This window comes from Trichechus manatus, unplaced genomic scaffold (genome assembly GCF_000243295.1).
Source record: "Trichechus manatus latirostris isolate Lorelei unplaced genomic scaffold, TriManLat1.0 scaffold00026, whole genome shotgun sequence".
Taxonomy (NCBI): domain Eukaryota; kingdom Metazoa; phylum Chordata; class Mammalia; order Sirenia; family Trichechidae; genus Trichechus; species Trichechus manatus.
In genome coordinates, this window is record NW_004443962.1 from 12132798 (window position 1) to 12152724 (window position 19927).

Sequence of the window (19927 nt, forward strand, 5' to 3'; positions counted from 1 at the left end):
TGGCGAAGTATGATGAGTGATATTTTTTAGTGCAGTGGGGAGAGAAAAAAGCCTTTAAAGCCACAGTTACTTCCCATGCTGACTCCTAGAGGTGGAGAGATGATTCTTTGTTTAGGGAAACAGCTTGATAGGCCACTTGTGATATGATAGGCGCTTTCACGACCTTTTTGGAAGGAATAATAAAACCAAGAAACTATTTTCCCTAATATTTAGAACATTTCAAGGTCTTTGGAGATAAAGGGGTGATAAGAGAGAAAAGGAAGCTGAAATTTTAGCAAGATTTGGAGGCAGGATTATACTTGGGATGATAACCTGTGAGAACAGTTAAGAGCCTCTTTAAGAGCAGGGATGTACACTAACCAATCTTACTCCCTGACTATGCAGTGCTGAGACAGAAACCTCTCTCACTGACTCCCCCAGCCCTTGCCCATTACCCTAGAATCTTTGGCTTGAAGGTCTTCTACATGGACATGTTGGTGGTATTGTGGGAAGTCAGTACAGGTAGTACAGAAGAGAGATGGAAAAGCAGGGAAGCAGAGAGCTAGAGCCAGAGGATATAAAACCCTCCATCCCCCAAAGAAAAGATGCTGAAGAAGTACTCCATCATGTTAGGATCAAAAAGTTCTATTGTCACAGGGCAGGCTTATACCCAAGGTTGGGAGATACTGTGGTCACAGGACAGCTGGAGTTGTCACCACAGCCTATAATAAGGGCTAGCCAGGAATCTGGTTTCTATGAGTGAGGCTGATAGCTGGCAGGGCTCAAGGGCTCATTTTGGTTCTCTGTCACCGACTGACTTTCCTCCCTAGAATTCTGTGCTGCTCCAGAGGCAAACCTGTCTGGTAAGACTCAGTAGAGCTTGATATTGCTTTATTAGATAAGTTATTGAAAAATGTCCAAAATTTTATGTGTTCAATTATATTTTCTTATTAATTTTGAGAATAAGGTCAGAGATGTTTGTCCAAGGAAATGACAGACCCAGGATTTAAAAAAAAAAAAAAAAAACTACATCTAAAAGCCCTAGCATTAACATAAAAAAAAAAAGTTTGCTTCTGTCATTCTATTTCTATGCTTTTAATTTTATCAGGTAATTTTTACATGAAATTCGTTAAACATCCATTTAAGTCTTTCTGCAAAATGGGATTATATTTCCATTATAACATATTAAGACCACTGTAATTTTCATCCCCAATTATTAACAGAATATGTATCTTTATACACATTTACCTACTTCACAGGTTTATTATAAAGGATTTAATGAGTCAACACATGTAAAGCAGTTAAATTAGTGTCTGGCACATAATCAGCACTGTTAGCTACTTATTTTCTTTACTTACACACACATACACAAATACCCACAAAGGTAGAAAAACTGAATCCTTCTATACTTACCATATTACAGATATCTTTTTCTGTCAATATGTTCCCTTTGGCTATGTGGTTTCATGGGAAAATAATTTAACTAATCCCTGATTAATGCACATTTAGTGCAACTAGGTATCGATCTATTTTATTCTATTTCAAACACTGCTGCAATGCATATCCTTATTCAAACTCTTGTCTTCACTTGTGACATTTATCCATAACATAAATTCCACAGGGTAAAAAAAAAGAATAAAGAAAAACCTCGGCCTTAAAGTATGTCCACACATACAGCACAGGAAAATAAAGTCTGAAGGAGGATAAGCAGGAAGAGCCACTGAGGTAGAGGACCAGGCCAGTGTAATGACTAGGATACTAAATAAAAAAGTTTCCAGGAGAAAGGATGGGTTGATAGCATCAAATACTGAAGAAAGGCCAAAGAGTAAGAGGAATAAAGCACTGTTAGGTTGAACAGTTAGGACTACAGAAAGCTCTTTCAGTGTGATAATAGGGCAAAAAACAGATTTCAAGGGGGAGACGAAAGAAATACTCAACTAATACACATGATTTTTAAAGAAGCTGTTAAGTAATGGGAAAGAAAAATAGAACAGTAGCTTCAGGAAGTAGAATATACAGAATTAGATTCAAGAAAAAATAGTGAGAAACATTTATTCATTGAAATAAAGAGCTCTGACAGTTCCCCTATAATCACATTTTAAAAATTAACATTTGATTACCATTTTATTTAAATAAAACTTCTTCCTATAACTATGAAAGTTTAAAAAATAGGGTTTAAAAGTTGAATGGTCTCACGTGTACAAGTTAGATAAAGATTATTCTTAAGGCAACTTATGGCAGAAAAAGTTTAGACCACATAAAATTGCCTCTATTATCTTAAATAATATTATTAAGAGAAAAAAGGTCTGAAACATTTTTTTAAATGGGAAGAGAATTCATTTTAATTATGCTCCAAGATGTTACAGAGCTAGAAATTAACAAATTTCAATCAGTATAAAATAGATTTATTGTCAATATTCAGTCATTAATACAACCCAGGTAAATGAAACGTCACTTCACACAAGGCTCAGATATTCTAAAGTATGATCTTAACTTCACGCATGTACTACAAAATGATAAATACTTAGAAATTACAATTCAAGGGAAAATATTACAAAAAATACAATTGTTATAGACCCCTGTATGAAAGGTTTTTTTATTTTTAAAGTTCTACCTTAGGGAATAATACCATACTACTTATCAGAACCAAAAACAAACTATGTTCCTCAAGGTTACAATGCTCAACAATACACTGGATATGCTCTAAAATACCATGTCTGATGAGAACCTAAGGACAGACAGAAAAGGCCTTCGATGATGGAGAAAGAGAGGAAGGGGAGTAATCAATTATTCTACGCCAATTTCTAGAACAGCCTCATTAAACAATGTGTAGTAGTGTCAAGAGATGCAGGAGTGGGGCGGTGGGCAATCTCAGCTTTACATAAATGATTTCCAAATCCTCACCCACTCAGGCCATTCAAAAGGCACTGCCCCCAATGCTCTCCACTCTTTACCACTTTACATGGACTCCTCGTTGTAAATTCGTGTTTGTTTCTAATTTCTTCATAAGGCTTCACCAAGCGCACTTTCTGTTTTCTATCACCCAACACCAAACCAAAGGCATTAAGGAAAACAACAGAATCGACCAGTATGGTCAGTTCTAAAGACACAATTGTGGATTGATATTAATCATGAGATTCAGGCATATCCATCTCTCCTCTGCACATACTCCCACCCCAACCCCCCACCTCTGACATATTGACTGCACCGCCAATTGTGAGGAAATGTGAAGTTTTAGGATTTTTTTCCCCTCATCAATGATTTGCCCATTGGCAAGCTGCTTTGGTAGGCAGCAATATAAGGAATTGTTTGGAACACTTGGTCAGAACAGATAAAAAAGATGTGATCAGTGAATTAATTGTAACCTACTGTAATAGGCTTCTGTGGACAGGAAGAACTCACCTTACAGACTTCCCTCTATTCATTTCACAAGAGAGAAAAATGTATCTTAAAAAGGAAAACAATTAGATACGTAAATACAGTAAAATAGTCCAATACTGTAGGAAATGCAGGGAAGGGGATGCTTAGAGTCAACCTGCCTTGCTGGGGAACTTCTGGCATAAAAATCAAACTTTCTCTCCCTTTACTTTTTGCACAAGATTAACAACTGCTTTACATCAAGAAGGGTAGAAAACCAACTTAAACACTTTTCTTCAAGGTGGGGAATTTCTTTTTGAAACAAGCATTAGAGGAACGAGGAAAAGCTCACTCAAAGAGGTCCTCAAACATACGCTGCCCCATTGCTATGTATGCTTCCTTCTCCTCTGGTGTCATCTGGGCCACCAGCTCTGGCCGCTGGCTCACGTCACTGTAGGAGAATGGACGGCCAGCCACCATGACAACAGGGTCATCTGCCACCTCTTCAAACTCATCATCCTCCTCATCCTCTTCCCGACGGTGCACAGACACAGCCGCCGAATGGGGTGGAGAGTCATCTTCTGACTCACTGGTCTCACTCTCCGAGTCACTTCCGTTGGCAGCGGTCACAGGCGCAGCTGCTCCCACTGAGCCAGCTGTGGCAGAGGAAGTCTTCTTCTCATGAATGAGCAGTGCTCGCATGACCTCCTCATTATCATCTGGCCCTGCACGGCCATCCTCGTGCTCCTGATATGCGTCTATATCTATGCCACCTGGGGGGAAAATCCAGAAAGTTAATATCCTCAAATATAAAGGGAATTCCTGTAACTGTGGGATAAAATTAACACAGACGTCCACTGGTTCTGTTTTTTGGGCTACTGTCCATAAGATCTTCAAAATGTTTCTTACGTACTGGAGCTTAAGTAGCCTAAAGGTTAAACACATGGATTTTCACAGTAATACAGCCTAGATTTCAATCTGGGTTCTTCCACCTGCAAGCTGTACCACTCCTGTAAGTTATTTATAGTCTCTAAACTGCAGTACCTCTTTCCATAAAATGGAATGATAAAAGCGTTTACCTTTTTAGGGCTCTGGATAACAACATATTGAATAATGTCTATAATGGACGAAGTATAGTAGCTGGTGAAGCAGGAAATCAAAACACAGCTCCTCATCTTGAGCAGGGTAAAAGCCAAAAGCCTTACAATGGCCTACAAGGTTCTACACCAATTGAAATCCCTCCCTCCTGCCCTGCCACTTACTTTGTCTCCTTCCTCTTTGTTCATTCTGCTCCAGCCCGTGGCCTACGTGGTACTTTTGTACACACTAGACACATTTCTATTTCAAGGCCTTTGCACTGCCTATTCCTTCTGCCTGGCATATCTTTCCTCTAGGCATCCATGGCTAACTCCCTCCTATCTTTCATGTATTTCCTCAAATGTCACTGTCTTGTAACTCATCCCTACTCCCACCTTCCCAGTCACCATCGCCCACCTCTATTTTCTCCACAGCATTTACTTTCTACCATAAGTAGTGTACGTCTTCTGTCTCTATCTTCCCTTTTCCCAGAAGTAGGTTGTACTATGATAGGTATTTGTCTTTTTCACTCATTGATATATTACATGCACCTAGAATAGTGCCTGTCACTTGTTAGGCACTAAATAAGTATTTTTCTGAATGAGTAAAGGAATGGCAGTTTTATTTTCCTGAGGTAAACTACATATACTTTGAACTCTTTATAAAAAGGAATAAAGCTCTCACCACACATCTCCTTTCATGCTGTGTAAACATCTGATATATTATAGAAGAAACATTTGAGAGAAACATTTGTATTTTGTATTCTGATAATAATATCAAACATACTACCATTTAAAATATATAAAAGGATTAAAAGCGTTGTTTGGAACCTGACTCCCTGATTCAAATCCTGACTTTAACACTTACTAGCTATGTGGTTTTGACTAAGTTACTTCATTTCTCTTGCTTCAATTTTCTCAAATGCAAAAAGGGGAAAAAAATAATAGTATCTACCACACTGGGTTACTGTAGTTAAGTGAATATTTGTGAAGTGCTTAGGGTCTCAAGTAAAACCAAAAAGGCTAATATCTCAGGAGTTCTGTACTTTCCAAAATGTCCAGGGTTAGAGCTAATCCATTTTAATGGATTAAAGAGAAGGTGTTTTCACTTTATCCAGAACTGGACATTTCTGAGCCTTCTCTTGATGATGATGGTAGATGACATTATCGTAAATGTCAGGCATATTCTAACCCAAACCAAATGAAACCCACTGCCATCAAGTTGATTCCAACTCACAGCAACCCTATAAGACAGAGTAGAACTGCCCCACAGGGTTTCCAAGGAGCGGCTTGTAGGTTTGAATTGCTAGTCTTTTGGATAGCAGCTGAGCTCTTAACCACTGCAACACCAGGGCTCCTGGTCTCAAGTAAAGTATACTACAATTAGAGATATTACAGAAAAAGACAAAACAAAAACTATGGGTAGAGGAAACATGAAGTCTATAAAATTTTTAAAGATATTAACATGACTGAAGTTTGAGGAAAATTAAGTTTAGGACAAATATGACTCACTTCACACATTCACTGGATAGAGGTTGTTCTACCTTAATGAAGACAAATTTAAACATGACAGCATACTATCCTACTGTATATAGAAAGAAATATTCACAAAACTTAATTGAGTAGACTAGAAGACTTATTTAACCTTATGATTCAAATTCTATTATTTTAGAAATTATAAACATTGAATGTTAAACTTATAGCCTAACTGTATATAATATTAGTTAACAATAGTTTTGTTTTATTCAATTTTGTATCTACGGTCAAAGAACAGAAAGTTTGGTTGCTTCAAAAACAGGCAAGAAGCCAAGATGGGGATAACAAACCTGTTAAATAGTTGTACAAACTAACTACTGTATAATGTAAAACAACTTCAATCAATCAAAATAACTAAACATTATTAAACAAACCAAACCTGTTGCCTTCAAGTCGATTCCGACTCATAGCAACCCTAAAGGACAGAGTAGAACTGCCCATATGGTTTCCAAGGCTATAATCTTTATGGAAGCAGACTGCCACATCTTTCTCCAGTGGAGCGGCTGGTGGTTTCAAACCGCCAACCTCTCAGCAGCTGAGCACTTAACCACTGCACCACCAGGGCGAATCAGTGGGCAGGAGGGAAAGTGAAGTATGATTGCCAAAGAAAACTTTTTTGCTGATAGGAACTAAAACGTCAAAGAAAATCACATTAGAATTATCACCTGCTTTTATTTTCACTACCCAACTCCACCCTACTTTTACAATGCCTAGTATACCCTGTAAAGACATGGTAATTAGGAAGGGAAAAGAAGTTAGGAGAAAGGGCAAAAAACTGAAGTGGTTTTCAGTTACTGATGATTCTTTAGCATTAAAGAACCATACTCAGATGACACGTTGGTAATGACATATCATGTGGGAATAAAGACACATAGATTCTTGCACTGATGAAATCTAACCAGAGGTACAGAGACCCCCTCTCACCTCTGCCTTCCAGTTTCTGAGTCGTCTTGTCCAGTCTTAGCCTCCCATTTTCTACACCTTGAAACCATCACCATTCACAGCCTCTGAATCCAGTAACTTAGATTAAAAGAAGTAAAATCTTGCAGTTTTCAAATTTCTGAAGATTATTATGCAATTCTTAACCCTTTATGGCTCAGAGAGATTTCTAAAATTTTCTAGAATAAAGTTCTGCCAGTCTTCTTAAACTGAGAAAACGTCAGGTATGTTAATCATTGTGGTATCTTTTTACATATTTCAGGTAGCAGAAACTCTTTGGTATTTCTATGAGGTAACATCAAAAAATGTGTACTAGTGCATAGTTATGGCTCCCAGTACAGAAAAATACAAATGCATATAAGTTAGGGCCACATAATATTACAGGAGAGGTGAATTTGGCCACCTTGAACATAATAGCACTTTTCTAAGAAATTAAGAAAAAGAGATGTCAATTCCTCAAATCTAAAATTGAGATTTAAAAGCTGTCTATTTGTTATTTCAACTAAGCTGAAGGACAATGTAAGTATACCAGTTAGGGTTTTAATGCTTATTGTTTAATTTCTTACTTCCTGTTATAATGCAAATGTTTTATAAAGCAATGTAGTGAATTATCAATAAAACTATTTAAGAAGTGCCCAGGTAATTTCCCTCTAAGTCAAATTCATTTTCTACTGAACCCCAGATATATCCATTTTACTGACTTCTACTCTTACCTTCTTTCATACCTTCAGAATTATACGCCCCTTGGACAGTGCTCTCTCTCAACCAAATGGGTCTCTCTTTGGCAGATTTCCCGTCCAGTGAGGCTCGATGAAGATCTTCTTGGTCATCCATGTTAATGACAACATTCTGAGTGTATAAGTCCTCATAGGAGGGGCCTTTGGTGGCCCATGCCTCCCGGTGGTGCCCACCTGCCAGGCCAGCAGCTCCAGCAGTAGTTGCTGCACGGTCCTTGCTATATAAAAAGATCAGAGGAGGGCAGGAACAGCAAAAATTAAAGTCTTGGTACTGGAAAAGGGCAGTTGGGGAAGCAGTTACTTAAATATTACAAATAAATGCTACCCAGCAATGGTGTACACATACTTTAACAATTCTGACAAACCTCTCTTACACCTCAGGGTGATGATAACTGAGGTTTTATGGATTTAGATACTTTAATAAATCTACTTAAAGGAGGGGGAATGATATGGTGATGTAATCCATATAAAGACACTAGTCTGGCAAAAACCTCTCTCAGTAACATCTGTCCTGAGCATTTTGCTTTAAAAAAAATTTAAAACATGTTATATATTTGTGTGTGTGTGTGTGTTTGATTTTGAGACGGGAGCATGAAGGACTTTTTATATTAGCTTTACTGAGATACAATTCACACACCATACAATTAACCCATGTAAAATATACAGCTCAATGATTCTTCGTTTATTCAGAGTTGTTCAACCTTCACCATAGTCAAACTTTAGAATAATTTCATCAACTCCAAAAGAAACCTGTATCCTTTAGCTATCACCTCAATATCCCCCTATTTCCCCCAGTCCTAAGTAACCACTACATAATCTTCTTTATATATAGATTTGCCTACTCTGGATATATTATATAAATGGAATCAGATAATATCTGGTCTTTAGTGACTAGATTCTTTCACTTAGCATAACGTTTTCAAGGTTCATCCATATTGTAGCATGCATCAGTATCCATTCCTCTTTATGGCCAAATAATATTCCAGTGAATGGATATACCATATTTTGTTCATCCATTCCTCAGTTCATGGACATTTGGGCTATTTCTACCTTTTGGCTATTGTGAGTAAATAAGCTGCTATAAACATTTGTGTGCAAGTTTCTGTGTGGACAAATGTTTTTAAAATTATTGGGTCATATGGTAATTCTATGCTTAATCATAACAAAAACACATTATGTTTTTAATAACATTCTCTCAGCTTGATCCAGAATAATTCAAAGTGGCTTTGTGTGCTCTTTCCTTTCTTTTATAAGGCTGACCAAGGAAGAGGCTAGAAAAGTATTCCACAAAGCCAGCCCTCAACTTAGAGTTAATGTTCTTCTCCTGCCACTCATCTAGTAAGGCACATCTCTCTGCAGTAACCCCCGGCCTCTTTTCTGTCTTACCATCTCGGCCACTGTGGATAGTCTCTGTATCCATCTGCAACCATTCTCTCCATAATCTGTTTCTCAGCCTATTTTGATTTTTCTTTTTACCTCTTCTTTGCCTGTTAGTCTGTTCCAGGTCTGATCATTCCTTGTCTTTCTCCAGTCACTTACATTTCCCCATCTCAATGAGTTAAGCCAAGTTGTCAGTCTTTCTGCTGCTCCCTGTGTTTATCTGCTTGCTTGACTCTCAATCAACTGATCCACTGTGTGTCTGAGCTCACGCCTTGTCTTTCTCTGCCTACTACTGACGCTTTCTCCATCAACTTCTATGCATGGCTCTCCCTACTCCTCTGCTTGGACAGCTTTGTTCCATTCCATAACCTATTTTCATACTTCCTGAGTTACCCACTCATTCTGTGCCTGCTCTGTATCTTTCTCATACCTCTTGCTGTGTTCCTTTCAGTGTCCACTGACTAACTCTTTTGGCCTCATGTTTCTCCTTTACTTCTCTTCCATTCTTCTCTAAACCTTTTCCACAGATGCTGGATGGTCTCCTTTGTGGAGCCCTGTCTCGTTTTGAACCTAATCAACATCTCTTCACTTGTGTTTATGCCGTATATACCACTTCTCTCTCTCACAAGCCATTCACTGTTTTTGCTTCTCTCTGGCCCTACTTCATTTCTGCTTATACCATCACTCTTCATTGCTTTCTGGGCCCACTTCATATCATCTAGTTGGGCATTCTGTCTCACTGCTTACTTGAGGCTTCTCTGATGTATATCTGCCCATGTATATGATCAGCCTACTACATCTCTCCCTGTTTTTGATCACCCTCTGAAGGTAACCCTGGGCTTATCCACATCCTTCTTGTCCTGCCTCTGGATATCTACAGGCCCCTTGCCACTTTTGCTATCACAACAAATGCTCTCTCCAGTTGTTCAAGCCAGGCTAATTTGGTCATTTAAGCCATGCCTGCCAGTTACTGCTTCTGCATTCTTGTGTTGCTCTAGCTGTACCCAGTGCCACTTTGTATTTCTATGTAAACCACTCTCTCCCACTTCTTCCTGGTGCCTGTTCTATTTGTTCCGTATCTCAATCACTTCTTTTGCCTCCTCCATATTTGTCTCATTGCTCTCACTCTGTACTAGTTATCTGCTCTCCCACTCTGAGTCTAGAACTACGAGGTATCTCTCTCTGTAACCAATCTGTTTGTCTTGCTATACTTTAAAGTCTGATGCTACAACTGCAAATACCTGCTCTCTATCTTCTATTTCTTTATGCATTCACCTGATGTTACTTTTTGCACCACTTACGTTTCTCTCAATTTAATCCATATCTGTCCCTAGTCATTGCTATCTGCTACCTGTTCCATGCTGCCTTCTAAAAGACTGTGTCACTGCCTTCACTGTAATCTGACTGCTTATCCTGGTGTAGGTTGGCTTTTTTAATTTAGGTCTCCCTCAGCATTCACTTTTCTTTCTCTTCTCTTCTCTCCTGGCCTGATGAGTGCTTATGTGTTTGCTGTGCTCACGCTACAATCTGACTTTTTCCTCTCTCATCAATTTGTGTCTCCCTGACACCTTTTAAATGCCTCTTATATCCTCAGCCAATGTTTTTGTCTTGTCATCCTGAGTCTGCTCTATATGCCTGTCTACCCCTCATGTGACTTCCTGAGCTAGCCATATGCCTTTTCTGTCTCTTTCCACCAACTCAATGTTTCTCTAGTTCTGATATGGCCAACTAAATTCTTGTCTTCATCTGTCTGTCCTTCATCCAGACTCTTAAATGTTTCATTCACTCTTTCTGAGGTTACTCTGTTTCTCACTATATAATCCTCAACACGGTTTTCATCTATGTTCTATCTTTAGAGTTGACTCTGATGACTATCTTCTGAAGTTTAGCAAGTATTCAGTACTTGAGTAGAGAAGAACAACAAAAAGACTAGAGAAAGAGAACAGGAAAATTAAAATGTTAGCAAGAGACAACATTTTAAAAGTCTGTTTTTAGTACTCCCTTCAGAAACTCAAGATTGGTTTTATTCTAGTTTGAGGCAGGAGAAATTTGACCATAAATCAAATTTTAAAATTTGGAAGAACTTTTAAAAAAGATATTTTTAACCATGGAGCATTGACTGCACAGATTTAATTTCTACCTTCACCACAGACACAGACAAATCTAAATCACCAGCAAATGTGGCACTGGAGAAAATCTAGATGAAAGACAACTAGGTTCACTCCTACAAATTTAAATTTTCTTCCATGAAGAGAATGTACACATTTCACTTGAAGATGACAAAACTGACAATTCAGGTTTGAATCTTTTCACATTATTTAAGACATTTCAGAACTGTTAAGTTTTAAAAGATGTAACTCTTACTCGGGGGTAAGGAAGGAGGACAATTTCAAAACTAAATTCTTAAATGTCTTTAAGGTAAGTGTTACATAAGAGATGATGAAAAGGAGAGGTTACCGGCAAGGAATTCTATTTAAGCAATATGGAAAGACTTTAAATATTACCCAGTGGTGTCACTAGGATTGGTGTCAGCCAGTGCGGTAACTCGTGGTGTCACTCCCCTTCCCCCGTACCAGATCATAAAGAACCTTAGGAATGTTTTTGTACTAATGTTTACTCGTAAATCGTAATTCCTATATATCACTGAATGTAATGGCAATAGTAGCGACACAAACAACAAGCAAAATTAAAATTACACCTTTAAATTACAAAATCATATGCACGGCCTAAATATATTTACATTTACATAGTTTCACATGGTTAAAGTGAAAATTCGGTAAGAAAACAATAAAATTCGAAGTAAAACGTTTAAGAGCTACATCAAAATTATGTTCATTTTAACATTAAACTTTACCATCACATGCGATACATTAATGGATTAGGTCTGCATTATCAGTAAAGGCCCAAATAATGCAGAAGTTGTAGACAAATACATATGGAAATATATTCATAAATGAAATAATACCATAAAAACAATAATATCAGGAACAAATCTACAAGCATTTCTGCACTTAGTGAACACCTCAACTAAATCAGAACTTTTCTCTCCTGGCCTTCAATGCCTTTTGCCAACTAACTTTTTAATGGGTCACTATTCTTTTAAACCATGATTTAACCTTAAACCCTGAAAATACATATTTGTAAGACAGCGAAGATTTTAAAGAAAATTTTTAAAAGACTAAAATTTAAACAAAACTGAATTTAAGATTAAGTTACATTTCTAAACATGTATCAAGAAACAGCATTTCCCCCACTTCATGTTTTAAACGGTCAATTTCTCTATTTAGTTATCAGAGTTATATAATCAATAAATGTTACACATGTAAGCTTATTATCAATTTTAATCATAGAATAATATGTGATAAATATAGCTGTAAATTGCTTAAATTTAATATTTCTTAGATTATATGAATACTAACAACAAAATTGTTTTTGTTAAATCTTCCTAAAACGAATTACAACATTATTAGCAAATGAGGGGAAGACTTTTTTGATTTTTCTCTTTTTCCTTTAAATTACTACTTCAGTCTCAGAAAAGTTATTGATAGGCTCACAAATACTAATTACCACAATACTGTACCTAAAGCACCAGAAAATTTGACAAAATCAGCAACTATAAAAACACTGGCAGCAACAAAAACAACAGCGTATGTTTGTAGCACGTGCAGACAAAACCATGTGATCTGAAGCATCACTGTAACTGGGTAATACTGACAGCTCTGACCAGAAGGTTCAAAAAGTAAATTAGCATAGAGTTTTAGCCTTGAAAGTATATTGATATATGCAAGCTGGTTTACAAAAAATTTCTTGTTGTTATAACTAACTATAGAGGTATTTTTATAAAAAATAATAAATTTACGCTGAAACACTGCGCAAAAATTTTACAAACAGTCATTCTGGTGTCATCCCTTCTGACAGTGTCACCCGGTGTGGTCTGCATCCCCCTAGTGACACCACCGATAACACCAATGAGCTGCCGTGATGACAGGATGGAACTATCCATCAACTCTGGGGTTAAGCCAACTGACAAGCTCTGTAGAGGCAGTTTCTGGTTCCTGATCTAGGACAAGCTAGAATTTAATTGGTTACACATCCCGTAACCAAACTAACACCGATGTTACTTATTTAAAAAAAAAATAAATAAATAAATGAATACTATTATCCCTGAGTTCCCATATCTCACTACTGATGATTCATTCTTGTACCTCGGGTGCAAATGGCTGTTATGAATTTTTATAGTCTGAAACAGATCCTATAGTACAGAAAGTCTAAATCAACACCACTTCTAGGATGTTATATCCAGGCAATAGAGCTTGTCCAATGTTTTGTGGAGCCATCTCAGTCAGGGTAACATCTTCTAACCTAGCTCCAATGGTCTTTCCCCTGATCAGGTGGAAACAACTCCAGTTGTTCTGTATTACAACTCTAGGTACTCCATTCTGTCTCCCTTTCCTGCCTCTATTTCCCCCTTTCTTCCTTAGTCACCAGACTGTTGGGAATCCTCTTTCCTGATCAGTTTATTTCCTCTATCTCCTGATTCTTCCTAATTGCTGGAGTCACCATCATTCTGATGAGAAGCAGGTGACTTGATACAGTAAGCTGCTGTTGGGCCTCTGGTGTCACTGTACCACTAAGACTTCTCTTAAGCATGGGGTAAGAGATATCTAAAGAAAGATCTTGGAATGGAGAGGGGACTGTGGTAGGTGGTGAATGAATGTTACTGTAGTGGGGAAGTATCTTAATAAACAAGACAAATATTATAGTTAGAAGGGGAAACACAAGAATAATTCATACACAGTACTACACTGTGTAGAAAGCAATGAGAGAGATAGAATATATTCATATTTCAATACGAAAGGATCAAACCATAAACCAAAAATAAAAATAAAACCAGTTTCCACCAAGTTGATTCTGACTCATGGCAACCCTTAGAATATTTTGCATTTTTATGAAATCTATTTCCCTCACTGGCTTTTGTATTAGAGCTATAGTATAACTTATATGGACAGAAAAAGATTTTTAAAAATTGATAAAAGACCAAATGACCAGTAAGAAAAACTTAAAAGACTTCCAGTGATGAAACTTAAGACTTCCAGTGATGTAGCTGATACTGGTTGCCCACCAGCTGTGGCTCCTCCCCTTCTCTGCTGACTAGTTTTGTTTGGATACTGATGGCTATTTGCTCCAAAGGACTCTAGATCATTCCCCAGCCCTAGGAAATGACTCTTAACTAGCCTAAGCACTAATCATGTGATGCCATTTTCTGTGCCAGAGGCTGGTTTAGAAATAAGCATATAAAGCACTTTTGGCCAGTGAGATGTTAGAAGAGTGGGATGAAGGAGGGCCTCTGGGAAAGCTTCCTTCAGTTAAAATAGGACGTAAGCATGGTCTCTTTTTCTGTATTTGGACATTATCATCTGCATGGGATGCCTACAAAAACATGGCCATCTCAGGCGAACTCCCCTCATAGTCCCAAGAGGAGACATTCAGGAGCAAATAAAGATGAATAAAACTAGATCCTTGAGAATATAATTTAGCTGTGAAATTAACCAATTCTGAACGGTGCTTCTCAGGACTTCTGGCCGCCCACGGTAAGTTTTTCTTACTGTTCAATCTGCCTCTAGCTGATTTCTCTGTTATGCACAGCAAAAAACAACCCAACTAATACTTGGTGCCAGGCCAGAAAATTCATAGCTTGTACAGATACAAAATCTGCTGTACAACTGGACTGTTTAAACACCCAAAAGAAAATGTGCTCAACTGCCCAGAACTGGCCATTCTGTAGCATCAGTACCAAACCAAAACCAAACTCATTGTCATCGAGTCAATTCCAACTCACAGAGACCCTACAGGAGAGAGCAGAACTGCCCCACTGGGTTTTCAAGGAGTGGCTGGTGGATTCGAACTGCCGACTTTTGGTTAGCAGTCGAACGCTTACCACTGGTGCCACCAGGGCTCCAGCATCAGTACCAGAGGAAATAAAATACTAAGAGTGCTCCTAAAAACTATATAAGCACAGCCTGAATTAGACTTTGGGCTCTATGGAAGGGAGTAGGTGGCCATAAACTCTAAGCCCTCAGCTTGACCTTGGGGAAGAGGGAAAAAAAAACCAAATGGTAGCACAGGAAAGAAATCCCTGACCCCAATTCTCATTTATGCTTTCAAAAAGGAATATAAATCACTTCTCAAGGCACAGCAAAACTAAGGCTGCCTCTGCAATTCAAAATTAGGGTACACAGGTGAAAACAGGGAGCCACAGCTAGAAGTATTAACCCATTGGTAACAACTAATGTACTTCAATTTTGAGGAAGTTGCATTTACACCTAAGAAAGGCAAGAAATGAGTGGTTAAAATACTCCAGAAACAAAAAAATAGAATGAAGAAAACTATATTCCTTAAAGAACTTCAGCCTTCAGAAGTTGGCTAGAAAAACTCAACTACCCCCAAGAGGCATTAACCAATTTAGGATTAGCTAACAATCAGCTGAGTTGCAGCAGACCCAAGAAAAGTGAGTACGTGAAGTCCAACTTGACTATTTAAAGATTTTCCTAAGGCTCATACTGTTCTGCATTCAGTACAAATGAACTTCATCACAGGCACAAGTTAATAAGACAAGTATTGTAGAGCTTACAACCTATGTTAACAGTATAGGCTTTAGTCACCTGGTAAATTATTTACTGGCACCTGCTCTCCAAAGTACAGGTAGTTAGAACAAAAGTGAAGTTAAAGAGCTCTTAGTAAGACCACAGAGCCTACACTCACCTCTGTTTCAGGGCTGGGATTTCTGTGGGTTCTGGTTCAAGTATTTCATAGGCCAAGTTCACATCCTCTGTCTCCCGAAGCAGTGCATAAATAGGCTCAATTTGTTCATTAAACCTTGCCAAAAGTGTACGCGCATCTTTTTTGGGCATTGCTGATTCATCCTCTTCTACCTCTGTCTGACAAAAAGTACAGCGGAAAGTTCCTACAGAGAAGACAAAAGTCTCCGGTCAAGGAAGTGAAGTTCTCAACACAAGTCTTTAGCCAACAGTTTACACCACCACCGTCTCCAAATGTATTATAAAACCTTCAAGTATAGAGAAAAGTTCGAAAGAATTTGAGTGAACACCCATGTGTTCATCTAGATTCTACAATTTACATTTTGCTACATTTATCACATCTATTATTATCACATCTATCCATCTATTGTTTTTTGATGCATTTCAAAGTAACTTCAGCAAAACAGTTTTTAATCACATTTCTAGCATATTTGTGCTTATTTTAAGCTTAAAGCAATTGCTTTACAACTACCACCCAAACCTGTACCCTTTCCTCTCCCAACGGCTTTCCTTTAGCACAGTACACAGTTCGGTCCACATGATGGAAAAAGCCAAAGAAATACCTAAAACAGGTGATACTGTGCATTGTCACAAGGCTATTTCCTCAAACTTACTAACCATTCGTGTCTAAACAAATTTAACTAATCCATGTTCACAATTAAAGTTCAAGAAAACTTAATTTTTCTTATTTCTATATTCCTCACATCTACTGTCATATCACTAACCTAGACATCATCACTTGGCCTGAAACAGTTTCCTAGTTCTAGCCTTTGAAACCTGAGGTTCTCCCTCTCCCACGCCAAGCTTCTGAAGTAAGCCACTGTTTTTATCATCTCATCCCTCTGCTCTAAAGTCTATCTGGTAACTGAGTTTCTAAAGTCTATGGCATAAAATCTAACATTTAAGACCTTGCATAATGTGGCCCAACGACATCCTAACCCAAGCACAGTTCTTACTTGTCAAGTAAATTCAAACATTTGAGAGACTATATCGCTGTGGTTGTCAGCTGCCATTAAGTCAGCCTCATGGAACCCCACGTGTTACAGAGTAGAACTGTTCCGTAGGGTTTTCTTGGCTATAATCTCTATGGAAATAGATCACCAAGACTTTCTTCTGTTGAGCCACAGGGTAGGTTCAATCTGCCACCTTTTGGTTAGCAGCTGATCACAAACCGCTTATGCCACCCAGGCTCCCTGACAGCGTATGTACTAGATGTTTATTTTCTATGTGTAGTGCCTTCTGTTTCTAAAATGCTCCCATGTACACTTTGTGATCTTTACACGAATCCTGTAAAGTAAATGTAGAACTGAGGCTCTGAGGAGTTTCGTGATTTGTCCAAAGACACATAGCCACTAAAAGGAAGAAAAGTGGTAACAGCAGCTATTGTATATTGAGTGCCTGCTAACTGCCAGGCATTACTAATCTTCTAAGGTTGGCATTATTATTGCTAGTTTTTTTAATCTGTAGTAGACAGAGGTTCAAAAATATAACTCCCCCTCAAAATCATACAACTACCATACTAGAGGTAGAGGGAGGAAAGTTTCAAACCCAAACTATTGTGCTTAAACTCACACTCTTAAGCATTACTTAGCTTTAAAAGGCCCCATATGTGATTGATACATAACTTAATCACCATGCCTCCTTCCCCGAGTGAGGAATAAACAAATAAGGTATCTCTGCCTCAACATTAACACCAGATCCTACTGATACAATCCAAACACAGTGAGTTTCTTCATTGCCCCTCACGTAGAAAGTCATTGCCATGTAAATTCGTTGTTCATACATCCTGTCTAAAACACTCTTCATCCATCTTCCTGCTGTCCAAATGCTACGTAGTTTTCTATGTGTATCCCAAATAGGTAAGAGAAAAGCAGCTCCTCATAGTGAGGAGGTAGCCCAACACAGAGTTAGGCTGCGGTGTTTTTCTGTTGAACATAAAAAATCTCACAGATCACCAAAATCAGATAAGGTCTTCTGTGACCACAGTGTGATGCAAAATCAAGCCACTATGGAATCACATGTGAGGACGGAAAAAACAAGATCTCTGCAAACCACAAAAAAATCCAGTGAACATGAGTGCCGGTGCTTCTTCATCAGTTTTAGTCTCACCCTTTCATCTCACTTCCCAGCTAAGATTTAAGATACTGAATCAAAAAGTAACCCCACTTCTTGACAGCACCCAATTCAGAGGAAATTTCCATCACTTCCCTGAATCCTCACAAAATTACCTAACAGAGGCCCCGATTCTTGAAGTCCATCCAACACCTTACTCAGACACTCCATGATTCCCTAGCATGTGTGGCTTCCTTAATGCAGAAAGCATCAACATACCCAACTTTGTTAACTACACGTGTGTACCTGGGGGGTCTCTGACTAATGGGCATCTATATAAAGATTCTGGCTCAACCAACTGGACAAGAATACTATTTACCAAAATAAAGAGGAAAAGAAATTGTTCTTTAGTGAGGAAAAGATATAAAGTTGCTTTAGATATTATGAATCCAGACTGCCCTTGGGCCATCCTAATGGATATATTAGAAGCCAATACTGCAACTGCTTAGAGCTCAAGAAAAAGGTTTAGACTAGAAATTTAGATATGAGAAATCAACAACATATGGGTGGTAACTGAAGTCATACAGTAGACAGGACTATCCAAAGAGATTAAGGAGAGTGAGAAGAACAGACAGTCAAGGTATAAACCCAAGAAAAGAGGGGTCCTTGAGAGACAGAACTGGTGCAGAGGGAATAAGATGGTGCTAATATTTCAAGGTCAAGAATTGAAAACTATCTTTTATGTCTAGTAACAAAGGATAATTAGTGACCCTGGCAAAAGAGATTTTAGTTGGTATGCTATCTTAGATTATTTTCTAACAGTTCCAGCCTGCCTCAGTCTGTTCAACAGAAATATAAAGAATATAATCCATGTGATAGTTAAAAATTAAACCTTTATCTGAAGGCTTAGGACCTCAGTGTCATGGGACAACTCAGTCAATTGGCATAATATTGTTCACAAAGTTCATGTTCTGCTTAGCGTCTGGGGACTTAAAAGCTTGCAAGCAGCCATCTAAGATACAACTATTGGTCTCTACTTGTTTGGAGCAAAAGAGTAAGAAGGAAACCAAAGTCTCAGAGAAGAAACTAGTCTACAAAGCTAACAGCCTACATGAGCCATGGCCTCATCTACCCTGAAACCAGAAGAACTAGATGGTGCCTGGCTATCACTAGTGTTCTGATCAGGGCCACAACAGATGGACCCTGATAGAAAGAAAGGAAAATGCAGAACAGAACTCAAATCCTTGAAAAGTTCAGACTTAGTGGACCAGCAGAAACCAGAGGACTCCCTGAGACTATCGCCCTGAGATACTCTTTAAACCTTGAACTGAGACTATGTCAAGATCATCTTTTAGCGAAATAACAGAGTGGCACACAATATAAAAGATATTATCCGTAAGTACAGTGCTCTGCTAAAAATCTGTAAGAGACTAAAAGGTCAACATTTACTCTAAAGCAAAGATGAGAAGATAAGGGGGCAGGGAAACTATAGAGTACTGGAAACGGAACAACCAGAACAAAATTAAAGGGAATGTTAACACATTGTGAAAAATGTAACTAATGTCATTGAACAACTGGTATAGAAATTGTCAAATGGGAACCTTTTGCTCTCTCTGGATGTCGCAGCTAGCTCCTATTCATCTGACCTCTGGTTCTTGGAACTTGAGCTAGCAGCTTACCTGCTGTCTTGCCTGCTGATCTTGGGATTCATTGGTCTTTGCAGTCTGTGAGCAAGAGCCCTGCTGTCTGACCTGCTGACCCTGGGTTCACCAGCCCCTGTGGCTATGTGACTCAGGAGAAGCCTCCAGCCTGACCCATGGATTTGGGACGTTCCAGCCTCTACAACCACACAAGCCATTTCTTTTATATAAATCTCTCTATATAAATTTATGTATATGCTTTACTGGTTTTGCTTCTCTAGAGAACCCAGCCTAAGACACCATCATTTCATAAGGAGGACAATCTCAGAATGACAGTACTTTAACTTGAATAAACTTAGTTTTGTGACAAAAAAAAAAAAAAAAAATTAGAGGAAAAAAGAGAACACAGTATA

General features: G+C 38.3%; 1 protein-coding gene across 5 annotated transcripts in view; it reads right to left on the reverse strand.

The window, feature by feature from the left end:
• Positions 1 to 1502: 1502 nt before the first annotated feature.
• GTF2E1 (general transcription factor IIE subunit 1) overlaps positions 1503 to 19927 on the reverse strand; it is a 35563-nt gene continuing 17138 nt past the window's right edge. For 4 of the 5 annotated variants that reach the window (XM_023728834.1, XM_023728833.1, XM_023728836.1 and 1 more), the window contains 3 exons: positions 15767 to 15968; positions 7601 to 7842; positions 1503 to 4109 (listed from right to left, as the gene is read on the reverse strand). In XM_023728834.1, the coding sequence (XP_023584602.1) occupies positions 3685 to 4109; positions 7601 to 7842; positions 15767 to 15968 (869 nt within the window). In that variant the 3' untranslated portion in view covers positions 1503 to 3684. The remainder of the gene's footprint in view (positions 4110 to 7600; positions 7843 to 15766; positions 15969 to 19927) is intronic. The other variant, XM_023728837.1, reaches the window with a different exon arrangement.